This window comes from Rhinopithecus bieti, unplaced genomic scaffold (assembly GCF_001698545.2).
Source record: "Rhinopithecus bieti isolate Rb0 unplaced genomic scaffold, ASM169854v2 scaffold_21022, whole genome shotgun sequence".
Taxonomy (NCBI): domain Eukaryota; kingdom Metazoa; phylum Chordata; class Mammalia; order Primates; family Cercopithecidae; genus Rhinopithecus; species Rhinopithecus bieti.
In genome coordinates this window covers 560801-578619 of record NW_016810401.1, presented here as the reverse complement: position 1 = coordinate 578619, position 17819 = coordinate 560801, and the positions used below count along the sequence as shown (strand labels likewise).

Below are 17819 nucleotides of genomic sequence, written 5' to 3'. Positions count from 1 at the left end.
TGCCCTGGGGAGTGACCCAATGCAGCAGCTGCAAAGGCCGCCCTCCCCACCCAGGCACCCCTGCTGAGAACATGTCGGTGAGGTCCAGAGTGGGCAGAGAGGAGGATGCCCAGCGGTATGGCCATCTCATCCCCTGCCACGGCCACTGCCCACATGGCAAGAGTGCTGAACCCCTCCAACTCCAGACACTCTCTTTTGTCTTGGCAGGTGGCTCTTGTACCTCCTGGTGCCGGCCCTGTTCTGCAGGGCAGGAGGCTCCATTCCCATCCCTCAGAAGTTATTTGGGGAGGTGACTTCCCCTCTGTTCCCCAAGCCTTACCCCAACAGCTTTGAAACAACCACTGTGATCACAGTCCCCACGGGATACAGGGTGAAGCTCATCTTCCAGCACTTTGACCTGGAGCCTTCTGAAGGCTGCTTCTATGACTATGTCAAGGTAGGGGCAGGATGGGCGGGCAGAGGGGAGACAAAACGGGACCCTCTGGGATCTGGGATCTGTATGGCATGCACACCCCCAGACACAGCCCAGCCCCGCAAGAGCTGATGGCCGACTGCATCTCTTAGAGCCAAGGGTTGCCCTGGATGGAACGCTCACTGGTGTAGAGGCCCTCAGTGAGCACTGAGGGGAGAAGCACAGAGAAGGGGACAGGACCCACTCAGGAAATTCACTGTGCACTGAATCAGGAAAACCTTCCCCATCTGCTGTCTAGCTGAGAGCCTTTGGGAAACCACCGTGCCTCAGCTTCCCTGTCTCCAAGGAGAAGATTGGCATGGCTGCCTGCCTCAACAGGAACACAGGGACATGAGGAGGAGAAATGTGTGCTCTGGCAGCACGGGAATAGTCTTCAGCAAGGACAGTAGGCTCAGAACTCTCACCTCTGTGACAGCCTTCCCTGGCCCATCTTTCTCTATCCAGTAAAAATGAGATGGCCGGGCACGGTGGCTCAAGCCTGTAATCCCAGCACTTTGGGAGGCCGAGACGGGCGGATCATGAGGTCAGGAGATCGAGACCATCCTGGCTAATAGGGTGAAACCCCGTCTCTACTAAAAAATACAAAAAACTAGCCGGGCGACGAGGTGGGCGCCTGTAGTCCCAGCTACTCGGGAGGCTGAGACAGGAGAATGGCGTGAACCCGGGAGGCAGAGCTTGCAGTGAGCTGAGATCCAGCCACTGCACTCCAGCCTAGGCGGCAGAGCAAGACTCCGTCTCAAAAAAAAAAAAAAAAAAAAAAAAAAATGAGATTCAGGGCTCAAGCAGAGCCTGCGAAGGTCCAATAACTACCATTCCCAGGAGACCCCTGGAGGTTATGCGTGAATTACATGAAAATGGCATATCTTCCCCAGCCAGAAGAGTTGGCGAGTGTGCAGTGTTGGGGGAGGGCGTTTGGTGGCAGGGGCAAGGAGAGGTTGAAGAGCTGTGAGTAGGAAGAATGAGGGATGAGGCAATGCCTGCTGAGGCTGAGACTGGTGGAATTCAGGGCTTATGTTCACCCGAGGGCATCAGGAGGCACTCCAGGTGTGAATGGTTTGATTAGGCTGAGGTGGAATCTGAAGACGAAAATAAAGCAGAGCTGTCCAAGCTCTGGGAATGAGGGGTGAGTAAAGGCTGGGTACAGACAACCAGGACCCCAGGGGAACAGGCCATAGCAGGTGGTGGGGTTGGAGAATGACCTGAAACCTGTCAGTGGAGCAGAAAACAGGGAAGGGTGAGGTACCCAGTGCAGGACAACATGCAAGAGTGAGTCAGTGGGAGACTCAGGGAACAGTTGAAAGTCACATGGGGAAGTTTGCAGCAGCTGAGCCCAGCAGGTAGTGACCAGTGGAGCCAATGTGGTGCATGATTCACTCTGGGCGAAACAAGGAGGACTGTCATTGAGCCACCACGTGTACCACTCCACACAGGTCTTCTTCCTACCCCCTATCCTTCTTCCACCAGATCTCTGCTGATAAGAAAAACCTGGGGAGGTTCTGTGGGCAACTGGGTTCTCCACTGGGCAACCCCCCAGGAAAGAAGGAATTTATGTCCCAAGGGAACAAGATGCTGCTGACCTTCCACACGGACTTCTCCAACGAGGAAAATGGGACCATCATGTTCTACAAGGGCTTCCTGGCCTACTACCAAGCTGTGGGTGAGTAGCCTCCCAGAGATGCCTTTTCTCTAACCTCAGCCACATTGAATGGAGGCCAGGAAAGGGAATCTTGAATCAAAAGAAGCTGAAAGGCTGGCTTTCCTTGTTCCTCCCCTCAAGAGAACTTTCCCTAACAAGGCCTGTCAACTTGGGCTCTGTCCTCATGGAGCAGTCCCCAGAGAGCTTTGGAGAGGCCTGGAGGTCCAGGTGACCTAAAGATGCCTTTGTCTTTAGGCCTCTGGTGAGTGACCTCCTAAGGTCAGAGCCACTACTCCAGTCTCCCAGCTGGAGCTTAACCCTCCTTCCTGAATGCCTTCCAGACCTTGATGAATGTGCTTCCCAGAGCAAATCAGGGGAGAAGGACCCCCAGCCCCAGTGCCAGCACTTGTGTCACAACTACGTTGGAGGCTACTTCTGTTCCTGCCGTCCAGGCTATGAGCTTCAGAAGGACAGGCATTCCTGCCAAGGTGAGCCAGAGTGGTGTAGCAGGGAGACAGGGGTTCAGCCAGGGCTTGCTGGGCCAGTGAGAGCGCCCCCGTGATGCCCTGCGGCTCTGTTCTCACAGCTGAGTGCAGTAGCGAGCTGTACACGGAGGCATCGGGCTACATCTCCAGCCTGGAGTACCCCCGGTCCTACCCCCCTGACCTGCGCTGCAACTACAGCATCCGGGTGGAGCGGGGCCTCACCCTGCACCTCAAGTTCCTAGAGCCTTTTGAAATTGATGACCACCAGCAAGTACATTGCCCCTATGACCAGCTGCAGGTACAGCCGTCCTAACCCTGAAAGATCCCTTCCTCCCATTCCTTCTGCACTTCGCTCCTCTTGTCCCAACTTCCTCCTGGATCCCCTGGCCTGCTGGGGCAGGAACGGCCAACATCACCCATGGGCTGGGCAAGTTCCCACACAACTAGAATTGGGTCATGGGGATCCCTTTCCACCTTCCCCTGAAAACACACATAAGGCAGGATTTCATCACCACCACCACCCTGGCCACCAGGCTACTACACAGTTGGCCCTGTGTAAAAATGTCCAAGCTGGAAAAAAAAAAAAAAAAAAAAAACCCTCCTGCCCTACCAGATCTATGCCAACGGGAAGAACATTGGCGAGTTCTGTGGGAAGCAAAGGCCCCCCGACCTTGACACCAGCAGCAATGCTGTGGATCTGCTGTTCTTCACAGATGAGTCAGGGGACAGCCGGGGCTGGAAGCTGCGCTACACCACCGAGAGTAAGGCTCCCTGGGGGCTTCCCTCAATGGCCAGCAATGGGGAAAAGGTGGGAAGAAGGAAGGGCAGGTGGCTCTGAAATAAATACACCCTCCGGTCTCCCCAATAGTCATCAAGTGTCCCCAGCCCAAGACCCTAGACGAGTTCACCGTCATCCAGAACCTGCAGCCTCAGTACCAGTTCCGTGACTACTTCATTGCTACCTGCAAGCTAGGCTACCAGCTCATAGAGGTAAGAGCCCAGGGCTGAGGGGAGAGAGCCGGCCCAGCATCCCAGGGGGAATTCAGATGGTGGGTTCACAGAGGATTTAGTCTCACCCCAGCTGGAGTCATAGACGTTTCAGCTGGAAGAGTCTCCTGGTCCACCAGCTCTCCAACTTGCTGCACACTTAAAACAGAGAGTTTACAATCCTGGAAGATTGCTTGAGCCCAATCATACAAGGCCCCTGTGAATAGCCACTGCACTCCAGCTTGAGCAATATAGCCAGACTCTGTCTCTAAAAAATAAAAATCAGTCAATAAATAAATATGAAGTCAATGGCCCCCAAAAGAGACTCTCATTCCATTGATCTGGAGTAGAGCCTGAGCAACAAGACTATTTAAAACTACCCAGGTGATTCTAATGTGCAGCCAAGTTTAAGAACTATTGCCCTCGTCCAATAATCAAGAAAGCTGAAGGAACTGGAAAGGCGGGGTGGAGATGTAGTGACTTATCAACATCACATAGTGATTTTCTACGGCAGGGACTAGGACCCCAATCTCCTGCCTCCTGCTCCAGGGCTCTTTTACACATGTTGGTGGTCTCACCCTGGGCCCACCGTCCTGTCCTCAGCTCTGAAGATTCAGGAAGGAATATGGTTTTATCCGTGGATCGATCTCACAAAAGCTGGTAAACTAAAAATTCTCTGTGTCTCTGGACAGAGACCCAAGACTGGACATCCCTTCGTTGCTCAATAGGTCCATACGGAAGACTTAATCAGAATCAAAGAAGAGACCTATGACATGTCCTTAAGTCACAGTTAATTCATTTAATGCACATTTTAAGGGTCTACTGTCAGGCACTGTCCTAGATGTGGGAAGTTCGTAAAAAGAAACCCACAAAGTCACACAGCCTTTGTGGAGCTCACATTTGAATGTTGCATCAAGTCGAGTTCATCTGATGCATTGTTCTTTACTCCAAGGTGCTTCCATCTCCATCAGGAGGATTGGGTGGGTGTCCTGGGTCCAGAGGACTGGAGACTAACAACCTCTTTGCTCATATTACAACCCTCCCTTGCCTGCACCACCCACTGCCCTTACTTTTGCATTTGTCATTCACGTCATAGAATTTAAAGCAAGTCACACTGTTTCTCACATTACCTACATTTTACTCAGACGGTCTAGTTCTCATACACATTCTCTTGCAATCTTTCCCAGGACTAACTTTATGGAATTATTTTTGGTCTTTTTATTTTAGTTTTGAGAGACAGTCTTGCTCTGTCACCCAGGCAGTGGCATGATCTCAGCTCCCTGTAAACTCTGCCTCCCAATTTCAAGTGATTCTCCTGGATTCAAGCTATTCAAGTGCCTCAGCCACCTGAGTTGTTGGAATTACAGGCGTGTGCCACCATGCCTGGCTAATTTTTGTATTTTTAGTAGAGACAGGGTTTCTCCATGTTGCCCAGGCTTGTCTCGAACTCCTGGCCTCAAGTGATCTGCCTATCTCGGCCCCCGGAAGTGCTGGGATTACAGGCGTGAGCCACTGCACCTGGCCGATTTTTGGTCTTAGTAAAACTCACTCATATTGTCCAGTAACTTTTCATTTCAAAGACTGCCATTTCCTAGTCTTGTCCCTGCTCAACAGCAACAGCCCTTCACATACATCAACGTCTCCAGCACCTTTCAAAGGAGTGAGGTGGCTCTAGGATTTCAGGGAAGGCCTCTGTCCTTAGGAAAACTGCAACCCAGGAGAGAGAAAGTGATGCAGGCCTGGAGGCAGGGGACTCCAGCCAGAGAAACATGGTTCTGCCCTGGAGCACAGGCTTTTGTTTTGATACAAAAAACACTCAAACGTGGCTTGTGATTTTTTAAATTACAAATTGTGGGATTCAATTAGACCTCAGTGGGAATAGGCCACAGTCTGGAGAGAGGATGATCGGGTCTATCAATTAGTCCCGCCCTGACTTGCTGCAGGGTGGCTCAGTGCTCCTGTCTGCAATGGGCTGGGGAGAAGGAAGAAGGAGCCACATCCATGGGGGAGCTGAGAGATGTCTTTGTATTGCCTCCCACTCCTGTGTGGGAAGGGCAGGAAGGGGACCTGCGTTGCCTCTTGGCACTGATGACACCTCTGTCCTCTGCTCAACAGGGGAACCAGGTGCTGCACTCCTTCACAGCTGTCTGCCAGGATGATGGCACATGGCATCGTGCCATGCCCAGATGCAAGAGTAAGTCACAATTCAGGGATATGACCCTGGGGACTTCCCACTTCCAGCCTTGAGGACCTGGGCCAAGAAAGAAGGAGGGGTCCAGACTAAGCCTCTTTCCAAGAGACCCTCACCCTGACTTGTCCTTTGATGCCTATGGCCCATCTCAGGAATCAGTGAGTCCTCATCTCAATGGGATGGATGGGCTCTACCTAGAACTGAATTTCACACCACCCAACTCCTGTCCATTGCAAGGGCCCTCGCCACTGACTATCTTTTCTAAGCTTCTCAGCCTGCTCTGCGGGTGGACAACTCACACTCTCCCCACTGAAGTTCCAGCACAGCCATTCTCAGCTCTCACCCTGCCCTGTGTTCTCTCCAAGTCAAGGACTGTGGGCAGCCCCGAAACCTGCCTAATGGTGCCTTCCGTTACACCACCACAATGGGGGTGAACACCTACAAGGCACGTATCCAGTACTACTGCCACGAGCCATATTACAAGATGCAGACCAGAGCTGGCAGCAAGGAGTCTGAGCAAGGTAGGACCAATGCAAATGGAAATTTCCTCCCTTCCATCCCCTTGGAGTATCCTCTGAGATTTCTCCCAGTAGAATCCCTAGGGAATGCATATTAAGGTATCTGCCAGGGCACTGGCTTCAGGGGCCTAATTTATAGTGCTAATAGGAACCTTGTAAGTTTGAAGAAGGAGGCATCTAAGCTGATGCAAAGAAAAGATTCAAATCGCATAAACAGCTCACTGTCACCACATCGTCCCTACTACCACCATTGCCTCCACCACACTCCCACTGCTACCATCACTGCCATCACCACTACTACCAGTAACAACATCAGCAACACTACCAGTAGCATCAATGCCAGCACAATCACCATCAACCACCATCCACCCACTACCATTACACCACCACCATTACCAACACCACTATCACCATTACCAACACCAACACCACCACCAACACCAATGCCATCATCACCATCATCACCATTACCAACATCATCATCACCACCAACACTAACACCACCATCACCACCATCATCATAACCAACACCATTGTCAACACTACCATGATCACCACCACCATTACCAACACCACTATCACTACCATCACCACTGCCAACACCAACACTACCATCACCTCCATCACCATTACCAACACCACTATCACTACCATCACCACTGCCAACACCAACACTACCATCACCTCCATCACCATTACCAACACCACTATCACCACCACCATCATCACTATCACCATTACGAATACCACCATCACAACTACCATTATAACCACCACCATTACTAACACCATTACCAGCACCACTGTCAGCACCACCACCATTCCAACACCAACACCACCATTACCAACCCCATCACCACCATCACCATTACCAACACTATCATCACTACCACCAGTACCAACACCATCATCACCACCAATACCACCATCACCACTATCACCATTAACAATACCACCATTAACAACACCACTGTCACCACCAACACCAACACCACAATCACCACCACCATTACCAACATCAACACCACAATCACCACCACCATTACCAACATCAACACCACAGTCACCACCAACACCAACACCACAATCTTCATCACCACCATAAGCACTACAGCTAACTCAGTGAAATTCCCCTCTCCATTCTCCCCTCTCAACCTGGTTGTGATTTTTGTGCCTAGTTTTACTAAATGACTCTCACTCATTAGTGAGTATTTTTCAAACTTTTTTTAAATATTAGAAATAACATGCATTATAGGTTTGAAATACAGAAAAAAGGAAAAAAATCTGGATTATAAATGGTATTCGTTAAGAGCTGGGCTTTGGAGTCAGAAAACTTCTTGTACCTTGGTTCTGGCACTTAGAAGTTATGTGACCCTGTGCAAATTATTTAAGCTCAGCTTCCTCATCCACAATGAGGATAATAACACACACGTGCAAGTGTCACTGTAGTGTTTAAATGAGATCATGCAGATAAAGTGCTTAGCAACAAGCATGGCACATTTTCAGCAATCAGAAGACGTAGCTACAATTATCGTCTATGATTCCACAACCAAGATGCAATCACAGATAAGATTTTGATATATTCCTTCTGGTTTTTATGTCTACTTTCACAAACAGGGATCACAGCAAACATATATCAATAGTTAAGCATTCTGATTTTTTTACTTGACATTAAAACAAAATATAGGTCTAGAGCCTCTGAACACTTGACATTTTTTCCTTCTAGAGTTGAGCCTTTGACCTTTGGCCCTTGCCATGTTGTTCCTCCCTACCCCTCTCCCTGTCGAGCACACTCAGTACTTGCTGCCTCTGCAACCTAGTTTTCTTACCCATCACCTCCCAACTTGATTCTTGCCTCCTCTGCCCTCAGGGGTGTACACCTGCACAGCACAGGGCATTTGGAAGAATGAACAGAAGGGAGAGAAGATTCCTCGGTGCTTGCCAGGTGAGTGGAAACCCTATGGGGCCATCCTCGGGGCCTTTAGCAGCCTGCAGGGCCTCAAAAGCAGTGTGGCCCAGAAAAAGGAGACAGAGGAGAAGTGAGGGGAACATCCCAGGAGAAAGCGAGAGAGGGGAAGAGTGCTGAATTCAATCCCGAAACGCCAGCATTTTCACTAAGCAGATGGGAAGTCAGAGAATAAAAACAATGGGAGATACCCTAGGAAGAAATAAACAAGAACAAGGGGCAAGATGTGGTGGCTCACACCTGTAATCCCAGCACTTTGGGAGGCCGAGATAGGCGGATCACCTGAGGTCAGGAGTTCGAGACCAGTCTGGGCAACAATGGTGAAACTCAGCCTCTACTAAAAACAGAAAAATTAGCCAAGCATGGTGGCACATGCCTGTAGTCCCAGCTACTTGAGTGGCTGAGGCACAAGAATTACTTGAACCCAGGAGGCGTAGGTTGCAGTGAGCTGAAATCGCGCCACTGCACTCCAGCCTGGGCGACAAAGCAAGAAGTCTCAAAAAATAAAAGTAATAATTAAAAAAAAAAAAAAAGAACAAGGAGAAGAGCCTGTCAATAGGCCAGTGACGGAGGTGTGGGGATGGGAGGAGAAAGAGAAAAGAGACAGAAGCCAAAAAGAGAGGGCAAACATTGGAGCTGGCTGGCCACAGAGGGAAGAGGTGTGGGACCTGGAGCTGACTCGCCCTTGTCTTCCCTGTCTCTCCCTTATCTTCCCTGTCTCTCCCTCAGTGTGTGGGAAGCCCGTGCACCCTGTGGAACAGAGGCAGCGCATCATCGGAGGGCAAAAAGCCAAGATGGGCAACTTCCCCTGGCAGGTGTTCACCAACATCCACGGGCGCGGGGGCGGAGCCCTGCTGGGGGACCGCTGGATCCTCACGGCTGCCCACACCCTGTATCCCAAGGAACACGAGGCACAAAGCAATGCCTCCTTGGATGTGTTCCTGGGCCACACAAATGTGGAAGAGCTCATGAAGCTGGCAAATCACCCCATCCGCAGGGTCAGCATCCACCCGGACTACCGTCAGGATGAGTCCCACAATTTTGAGGGGACATCGCCCTGCTGGAGCTGGAAAATAGTGTCACCCTCGGTCCCAACCTCCTCCCCATCTGCCTCCCTGACAACGAGACCTTCTATGACCTGGGCTTGATGGGCTATGTCAGTGGCTTTGGGGTCATGGAGGAGAAGATTGCTCATGACCTCAGGTTTGTCCGTCTGCCCGTAGCTAATCGAGAGGACTGTGAGACCTGGCTCCGGGGAAAGAATAGGATGGATGTGTTCTCTCAAAACATGTTCTGTGCTGGGCACCCATCTCTAAAACAGGATGCCTGCCAGGGGATAGTGGGGCGTTTTGCAGTAAGGGACCCGAACACTGATCGCTGGATGGCAACAGGCATCGTGTCCTGGGGCATCGGGTGCAGCAAGGGCTATGGCTTCTACACCAAAGTGCTCAACTACGTGGATTGGATCAAGAAAGAGATGGAGGAAGAGGACTGAGCCCAGAATTCGCTAGGTCCAAATCCAGAGAGCAGTGCAAAAAAAAAAAAAAAAAAAAAAACTGACCAGTTGTTGATAACCACTAAGAGTCTCTATTAAAATCACTGATGCAGAAAGACAGTGTGGAAATTCTCTTTCCTATAGTCCCATTGACATACTTTACCTGAAACAGCCCAAAGAGGCCCTTTCTTTCTTCCGAGGATTGCAGAGGATGCAGTTACCAATCTCTAGCTGTCACTTTCCTCTCCCACTTTTATACCATTGGGTCATTGAATATAACTTTTTCCAAATAAAATTTTATGAGAAATGCCAGCGTGCAAAACGAGTCAAAAGTTGTATTTGTTTTATATAAAAATATTTTGTGGCCGGGCGCGGTGGCTCAAGCCTGTAATCCCAGCACTTTGGGAGGCCGAGACGGGCGGATCACGAGGTCAGGAGATCAAGACCATCCTGGCTAACACGGTGAAACCCCGTCTCTACTAAAATACAAAACTAGCCGGGCGAGGTGGCGGGCGCCTGTAGTCCCAGCTATTCGGGAGGCTGAGGCAGGAGAATGGCGTAAACCCGGGAGGTGGAGCTTGCAGTGAGCCGAGATCCGGCCACTGCACTCCAGACTGGGCAACAGAGCCAGAATCCGTCTCAAAAAAAAAATAAAAAAGAATATTTTGTAAGGAAGGTCATTTTTAAAATATTTACTTAGGAAGGCAACAAGAACAATTAAGTTCGTGAACACATTTACAATTAGGGTTGTGGATAACAATAAATATCTGTGTTTTGTTTTGATTGTACAATATAAAGAAAATGCTGATTTTCCCACATGCGTAGTTGTAAATGTAACAGCTTTTTTTAATTTTTCAAGACAGACTCTCACTCTGTCGCCCAGGCTGGAGTGTAGTGGCACAACCTTGGCTATCTGCAACCTCTGCCTTAGGGTTCAAGGGACTCTTGTGCCTCAGCCACCTGAGTAGCTGGAATTACAGGCACCTGTCACCGCTGCCAGGCTAATAGTAGAGACAGGGTTTTGCCATGTTGGCCAGGCTAGTCTCGAACTCTTGACCTCAAGTGATCCACCTGCCTTGGCCTCCAAAGTGCTGAGATTACAGGTGTGAACCACCGCACCCAGCCTACAACAGCTTTTTTAACAGCTCATCTTCCAATCTGTAAATATTCCTTAGGAGAGGAGTGCTATGAACTTTTGTTTCCAAGTTGAATCACTAGCAGTATTGTTAAATCACTTGTATTCTTTAAGATATCTTTAAAGATCAGAAAAGGACCCAGAACTTGGATTAAGCGTTATAAGTATTTGTAGTAGAACAATATCATGATGTTATTGCACAATTGACTGTTCCAGACTTGTTTAAACAACTTTACATGACCCAGCACACACAGGCCTGAACTTAAGAAGACAGCAGAGTTAAACCATTCCCAAGGGATGTGGTTTTTCTTTAACTTATTTTTAAACTTTTTTTATTATTTTTTTTTTATTTTATTTTATTTTATTTTATTTGAGACAGAGTCTCATTCTATCACCCAGGCTGGAGTGCAGTGGTGCAATCTCAGCTCACTGCAGCCTCTGCCTCCCAGGTTCAAGGGATTCTCATGCCTCAGCCTCCCAAGTGGCTGGGATTACAGGCGTGTGCCACCATGCCCAGCCAAAGTGATGAGTTTATAAGCCCAAATGCAGGTCCACAGTCCAATGTGTGACACCCTCAGGGCCAAGTGCTGTTCAATATTCAAGATTCTATAGATTTCACAATGTAATACACTCTGTATTATGTGATGGCGCCAGCATGGTCCAGAGCAGCACCCTATAATAAAATAGATTAATAATTCTTTATAAAAATATTTAAATATTCATAGTAAGTGAGATTAATTTAAAAAAAAAACTCTAAATAGCTACCCATCCATTCAGGTCAGATTTTGCCATTAAATAAGTTTTAGTGCCCAACTTACAAAAGCACTTTCCATTTTTAGATCATTTTGGATTTCAGGAATGTGGACCGGTACGGGCAGAAATGACATATGAAACTTTTTCCCACAGTCTACACAGAAGCATACAGCAACATTGTGTAATACACTTGAGGAGTATACATTTATTCCAGGTTTTTAATGATTAGAAATGTTTTCAGAAGTGAAGCACCTTCAGCATTCTACCGGGGACTGGAGTGGAGTGGAGGAGATGAGGATAGTAGAAACAAAACAAATAAACAAAAAAACCACTGAACCATATTATTTATTTTTTTATTTTTTGTTATTATTATTTTTTTTCTGAGACGGAGTCTTGTTCTGCTGCCCAGGCTGGAGTGTAGTGGCAAGATCTCAGCTCACTGCAACCTCTGCCTCCTGAATTCAAGCGATTCCTGCTTCAGCCTCCCGAGTAGCTGGGCATACAGGCATGCACCACCATGCCTGGCTGATTTTTGTATTTTTAACAGAGACAGGGTTTTGCCATGTTGGCCAGGCTGGTCTCAAACTCCTGATTTCAGGTGACCCACCCGCCTCAGCCTCTCAAAGTGCTGGGATTACAGGTGTGAGCCACCACACCTGGCCTGAACCGTATTATCTCTAACGTTCCTGGGAAACTAAGATTCTGGGTCCCTTATTCTTTTTTTTTTTTTTTTTTTTGAGACAGAGTCTCACTCTGTCATTCAGGCTGGAGTGCAATGGCCTGATCTCAGCTCACTGCAACCTCCACCTCCCAGGTTCCAGAGATTCTCCTCCCTCAGCCTCCCAAGTAGCTGGGATTACAGGCGCCTGCCACTGTGCCCAGTTAATTTTTGTACTTTTGGTAGAGATGGCGTTTCACCATGTTGACAAGGCTGGTCTTGAACTTCTGACTTCAAGTGATCCGCCCACCTCGGCCTCCCAAAGTGCTGGGATTACAGGCATGAGCCACAGCACTCAGCCCTCTTATTCTTATTTTAATAATCGGAGGAGTTCCCAGGAGAGTCAGATGACTCCTCTGACCTTCTAATTCCCACTCCCCTGCCCCAAACTCATGTGTGTCTTATTCCCAAAGAACACTGGAATTGGAAAATACAGACAAAACCAATGATCTGTGAATAGATGGTTCACAGAAAAGAAAACGTAAATTGCTTTGAGGCTTTGGGGCTTAACTTCACTCATAATAAGGAAAATATTTAAATAAAATGCCATCTTTTACCTGTAAGATTGGCAAAAATAATATACCATGTTGCTGAAAACGTAGAGAAAGAATCACTCTCACACATTGCTTTTTGGAAGGTATATTGGTACAAACCCTACGGAGAGCAGTTCAGTGACAGGTAACCAAAATTACAAATGCATATGCCTTTTCACTCACCAATTCAACTTCTAGGAATTTAGCCCACATTTTCTCACATATGAAATAAATGGCACATGTAGGTTAGTCATTGCAGCATTGTTTATAATAACAAAATATTGGAATCCTGCATTCTGAAAGGTATCTGGTACCAAAGTTTCAGGTAAATTACGGAATATCCAAATGATGAAATACAATGTAACCACTCAATCCTTACTGCAGACAGCATGGTAAGTGAAAACAAGTAAGATGCAGAATGTATAAAATGTTATGTATAAAATGCTACCATTTCCATTTGTAGCCGGGTGTGTTGGCACGAGCCTGTAGTCCCAGCTACTTGGGAGACTGAGGTGGGAGGATGGCTTGAGCCTGGGAAGTCGAAGCTGCAATGAACTATGATCACACCACTGTACTCCAGCCTGAGTGACACAGCAAGGCTCTACTTCAAAAATGAAAGAAATAAAATAAAATGCTACTATTTGTATACGTAACAGGAGTAGGCATATATCACTTACGTGTGTATAAAAGATCACTGGAAAGGTATACAAGAAATATTGGTGGTCTCTGGGGGTACTGAGGGGTGGAAGGAAAAGTTATCATTGTATGCTGTTTTGATTTTTCCGATTTTTAACCATGTAGGTGTTTTATCTATTCAAAAAACAGATGGTGCTCTTTAAATTAAAAAAAAATTTAGGCCGGAAGCAGTGGCTCATGCCTGTAATCCTAGCACTTTGGGAGGCCGAGGCTGGAGAATCGTCTGAGCCCAGGAGTTCAAGACCAACCTGGTCAGAACCAATTAACCAATTGGTAACATCAGATGTCAAAAAAAAAAAAAAAAAAAAAACTTGAAAGAAGACTAACCCGGGCAACATAGTGAGATTCCATCATTACAAAAAATTAAAAATTAGCTGGACATGATGATGTGTGCCCATGGTCCCAGCTACTCAGGAGGCTGAAACAGGAGGAATGCTTGAGCCCAGGAATTCAAGGCTGCCGTGAGCAATGATCGCACCACTGCACTCCAGCCTGTGACCACTGAAGTAGGAGGAAAACCTGGGGAGGTCAGTACTCAGAAGCCAAGGAAAGAAAGTGCATCGAGATGGAGATAAAGACTGAGGATCCATCCTTGCATGGAGCAATGTCAGAGTCATTGGTGACCCAGAAAATCACAGTATGGTGGAATGATAGGTGGAAAAGCCAGAGCGGAGCTAGAGAGATAGTGGGAGAATAGGAACTGGAGACAGGGTATAATCAATTATTTTAAGGAATTTGCTGCAAACAGAAACAAATAAATAGGGAAAGCTGTTGGAGAAATTGTGGTCAAGAGAAGTCTGTTTTAAGTTCAGAGGAATTACAACATGTTTACATACTGACGGGAATTACACAATTGGGAGGGAAATGGTGATGGTGGGTGGGCGTGGGTAGAGGTGGAATCGAGTTGGAAGCATGGATAAGTCACCAATGGGTAAGTTAACACACAGGCCAGCTGAGTGTAAGGGAACAGATGCCAGTATTCCAGTAGATGTAGTGGTGGTAAAAGCTCTCTTCTAGGCTTCATGTGTCTTGATGAGGTAGAAAATAAGGTCATCAGCTGAGAATGAGGATGGAGAATTTCAGGGGTGTGAGAAGAGAGAAGAAATGAAATAGTCCTCTGAGACAGTGGGATTGAGAATGGATTAGGGAATTTTGATTGCCTGGGAGTATGAAGGGTTCATTTGAGACTCATGGCCAACAATTAAAAGGGAGACAGTTGTTCTTTTGTGAGACACTCACCTTTTTTGAGACAGTTGTGAGAGCTTGTGTGTTTTCCCCCAGCCACTAGCAGCCATACCAGTTCAGGCATAGAGGAGGCAGGGTTTTATTATGTCAAATGAGCATATTGAAACCAAAGAAGAGCCAGATGTGGTGGCTCATCCCTACAATCCCAGCACTTTGGGAGGCCAAGGAGAGAGGATTGCTTGAGGCCAAGAGTTCAAGACCAGCCTGGGCAACATAGCAAGACCCTGTCTCTACAAACAAATTAAAAAGTAGCCAGGTGTGGTGATGCATGCCTGTAGTCTCGGGGTCTCGGGAGGCTGAGGTGGGAGGACCCCTTGATCCCAGGAGTTTGGGGCGGCAGTGAGCTGTCATTATGCCACTGTACTCCAGCCTGGACAATAGAGTGAGATGAAAGAAAGAAAGAAAGAAAGAAAGAAAGAAAGAAAGAGAGAGAGAGAGAGAGAGAGAGAGAGAGGGAGGGAGGGAGGGAGGGAGGAAGGAAGGAAGGGAAAGGAAGGAAGGAAGGAAGGAAAAGAAAGAAAGGAAGGAAGGAAGGGAAAGAAAGGAAGGAAGGAAAGAAAAGAGAAGGAAGAGAAAGAAAGAAAAGAAAGAAAGAAAAAGAGAGAGAAAGAAAAAGAAAAGAGAGAGAGGGAGGGAGGAAGAAAGGAAGGAAGGAAGGAAGGAAGGAAGGAAGGAAGGGGAAGGGAAGAGAGGGAAGGAAAATAACAGACATGCAGGAACAAAAGTCATATTTTCAGAGGATAGATTATGGCAGTGAGGACAGCACAGGACACCAAGAGGAGGGCAGGCCACCAGGGAAAAGAGACCTGAAAGGCTTCGGGCCGCTTAAGGCAAACTCAGACAACTTCATACATTGCTGGAAGAAAATTCGACATAAATTGTACCACAATGATGTGACAGAGCAGGTAAGTGTCTCACGTGTCCGTGTGAAGAGACCACCAAACAGGCTTTGTGTGAGCAACAAGGCTGTTTGTTTCACCTGGGTGCGGGCGGGCTGAGTCCGAAAAGAGAGTCAGCAAAGGGTGGTGGGATTATCATTAGTTCTTACAGGTTTTGGGATAGGCGATGGAATTAGGAGCAGTGTTTTGCGGGCAGGGGGTGGATCTCACAAAGTACATTCTCAAGGGTGGGGAGAATTACAAAGAAACTTCTTAAGGGTGGGGAGAGATTACAAAGTACATGGATCAGTTAGAGTGGGGCAGAAACAAATCACAATGGTGGAATGTCATCAGTTAAGCCTATTTTCACTTCTTCTGTGGATATTTAGTTGCTTCAGGCCACCTGGATGTATACGTGCAGGTCACAAGGCATATGATGGCTTAGCTTGGGCTCAGAGACCTGACAGTAAAGTTCATCCAGGTCCAACCTAGCTGGTCAATGTTTTCCAAAATCTCTCCTCAGGGAGTCTCCGTCAAGCCTTTTGGGGTCAGCCCTGCCCCACGCAACCGGCCTCTGCTTGGCCCTGTGAGCATTTCAAATTCTCCCTTTGGGGTCTTTTTCAGTTCTACTCAGGTCTCACAGCACTCACCTGCAGTGGCCCCAGGCTTCTTCTCTGCTGTCCTGACTTCTCCCCCGACTAGTGCTCAGGTGCTTTTTTGCTTTCATCCCTGCTGCCGTGCATTTTTATTCCGTGAATTTTTATTTCTGTGATTTTGTTTGCTTGTTTTTGAGATGGAGTCTCACTCTGTCACCCAGGCTGGAGTGCAGTGGCCTGATCTAGGCTCACTGCAACCTCCGCCTCCCGGGTTCAAACGATTATCCTGCCTCAGCTTGCTGAATAGCTGGGACTACAGGTGCCCGCCATGACGCCCGGCTAATTTTGTATTTTTAGTAGAGACAGGGTTTCACCGTGTTAGCCAGGATGGTCTCGATCTCCTGACCTCGTGATCTGCCCGCCTCGGCCTCCTAAAGTGCTGGGATTACAGGTGTGAGCCACCACGCCTGGCTCTATTTCTGTGAATTTTTATTCTAGCCATCCTCTTTTATTTTTTCTGTTAAAAACCTTAAGTTCTTCTTGCTTTCTGTCTAAGAGAGATCAAGAAACATTTTCATTTTATCCATGAATAGGCAGATACCCAGAAAAACCTGAGCATATTATGCCAAAATATTTCACACTCAGTCCTTAAGCAATGAAGACAAAAGAAATACTTTGTTTCCACATTAAACCTAAAGGGAGATAGATACACAATGCAAACAGCCCATTTGGAGATGAGGCAGAATACAATGGTTACAATCAGAATGAGCTCCTTCCTGGCAACTGCAGGTGTTCTGCCTCCTTTGTAGTCCCTTGTAGAGGAAGAGAGATTTTTTTTAAAACAGATGCTTCCATTCAGGAAACTAGGTCCATCACAGACTTTCCCTGTAGGTTTGCTTTGAGGGGTTCCCCCATTGTGATTCTTGTTACCACAACTTCATGTCCCTCAATATGTCCAGTCTCTGCTTTTCTCTGGTTCAAGGGTGGACGTACCCAAAATCAGTTTCCTCTTAGGACAACTGAGAGAAGCTGGATCTTTCCAATGTGTCTTTTTACGATCGTAAGAGAAAATAAAAAAGAAAAGGGTGGACTACAAAAATTTGGCAAGAAAGAAATCTTTGTAGTGATGGAATTGTTTCATATCTTGACTGCAGTGGTGCTTACATGACTCTCCAATGTAGTAAAATAACACAAAACTACCCGTGCACATTGTACCAGCATAAGTTTCCTGGTTTAGATATTGTACTGTAGTTACCTAAGATGTAGCCATTAGGAGAAACAGCACCTCTCTGCACTAACTTTGCAACTTCTTGTGAATATGTCAAAAGGAAAGGAGTTTTGTTAAATCATTATTTTAATAACCATGGCAGAGTTTGTGGATTTGATCAAGATTAAATAAAGTTGTGTCGTGTGTGTGTGTGTGTGTGTGTGTGTGTGTGTGTGTGTGTCTGAGATGGAATCTCACTCTGTTGCCCAGGCTGTAGTGCAGTGGTGCCATCTTGGCTCACTGCAATC

At 47.4% G+C, this 17819-nt stretch overlaps 1 protein-coding gene across 1 annotated transcript; it reads left to right on the top strand.

Annotated features, from left to right (window-relative positions):
- Window positions 1-10072, top strand: LOC108542014 (complement C1r subcomponent). The gene is given in 12 exon segments (XM_017891766.1): window positions 1-115; window positions 208-436; window positions 1937-2129; window positions 2450-2596; window positions 2695-2891; window positions 3207-3354; window positions 3462-3583; window positions 5696-5774; window positions 6137-6292; window positions 8160-8234; window positions 8985-9296; window positions 9299-10072. Coding segments are annotated over 12 exon segments (2154 nt in total). The 5' UTR covers window positions 1-71; the 3' UTR covers window positions 9751-10072.
- Window positions 10073-17819: the final 7747 nt, after the last annotated feature.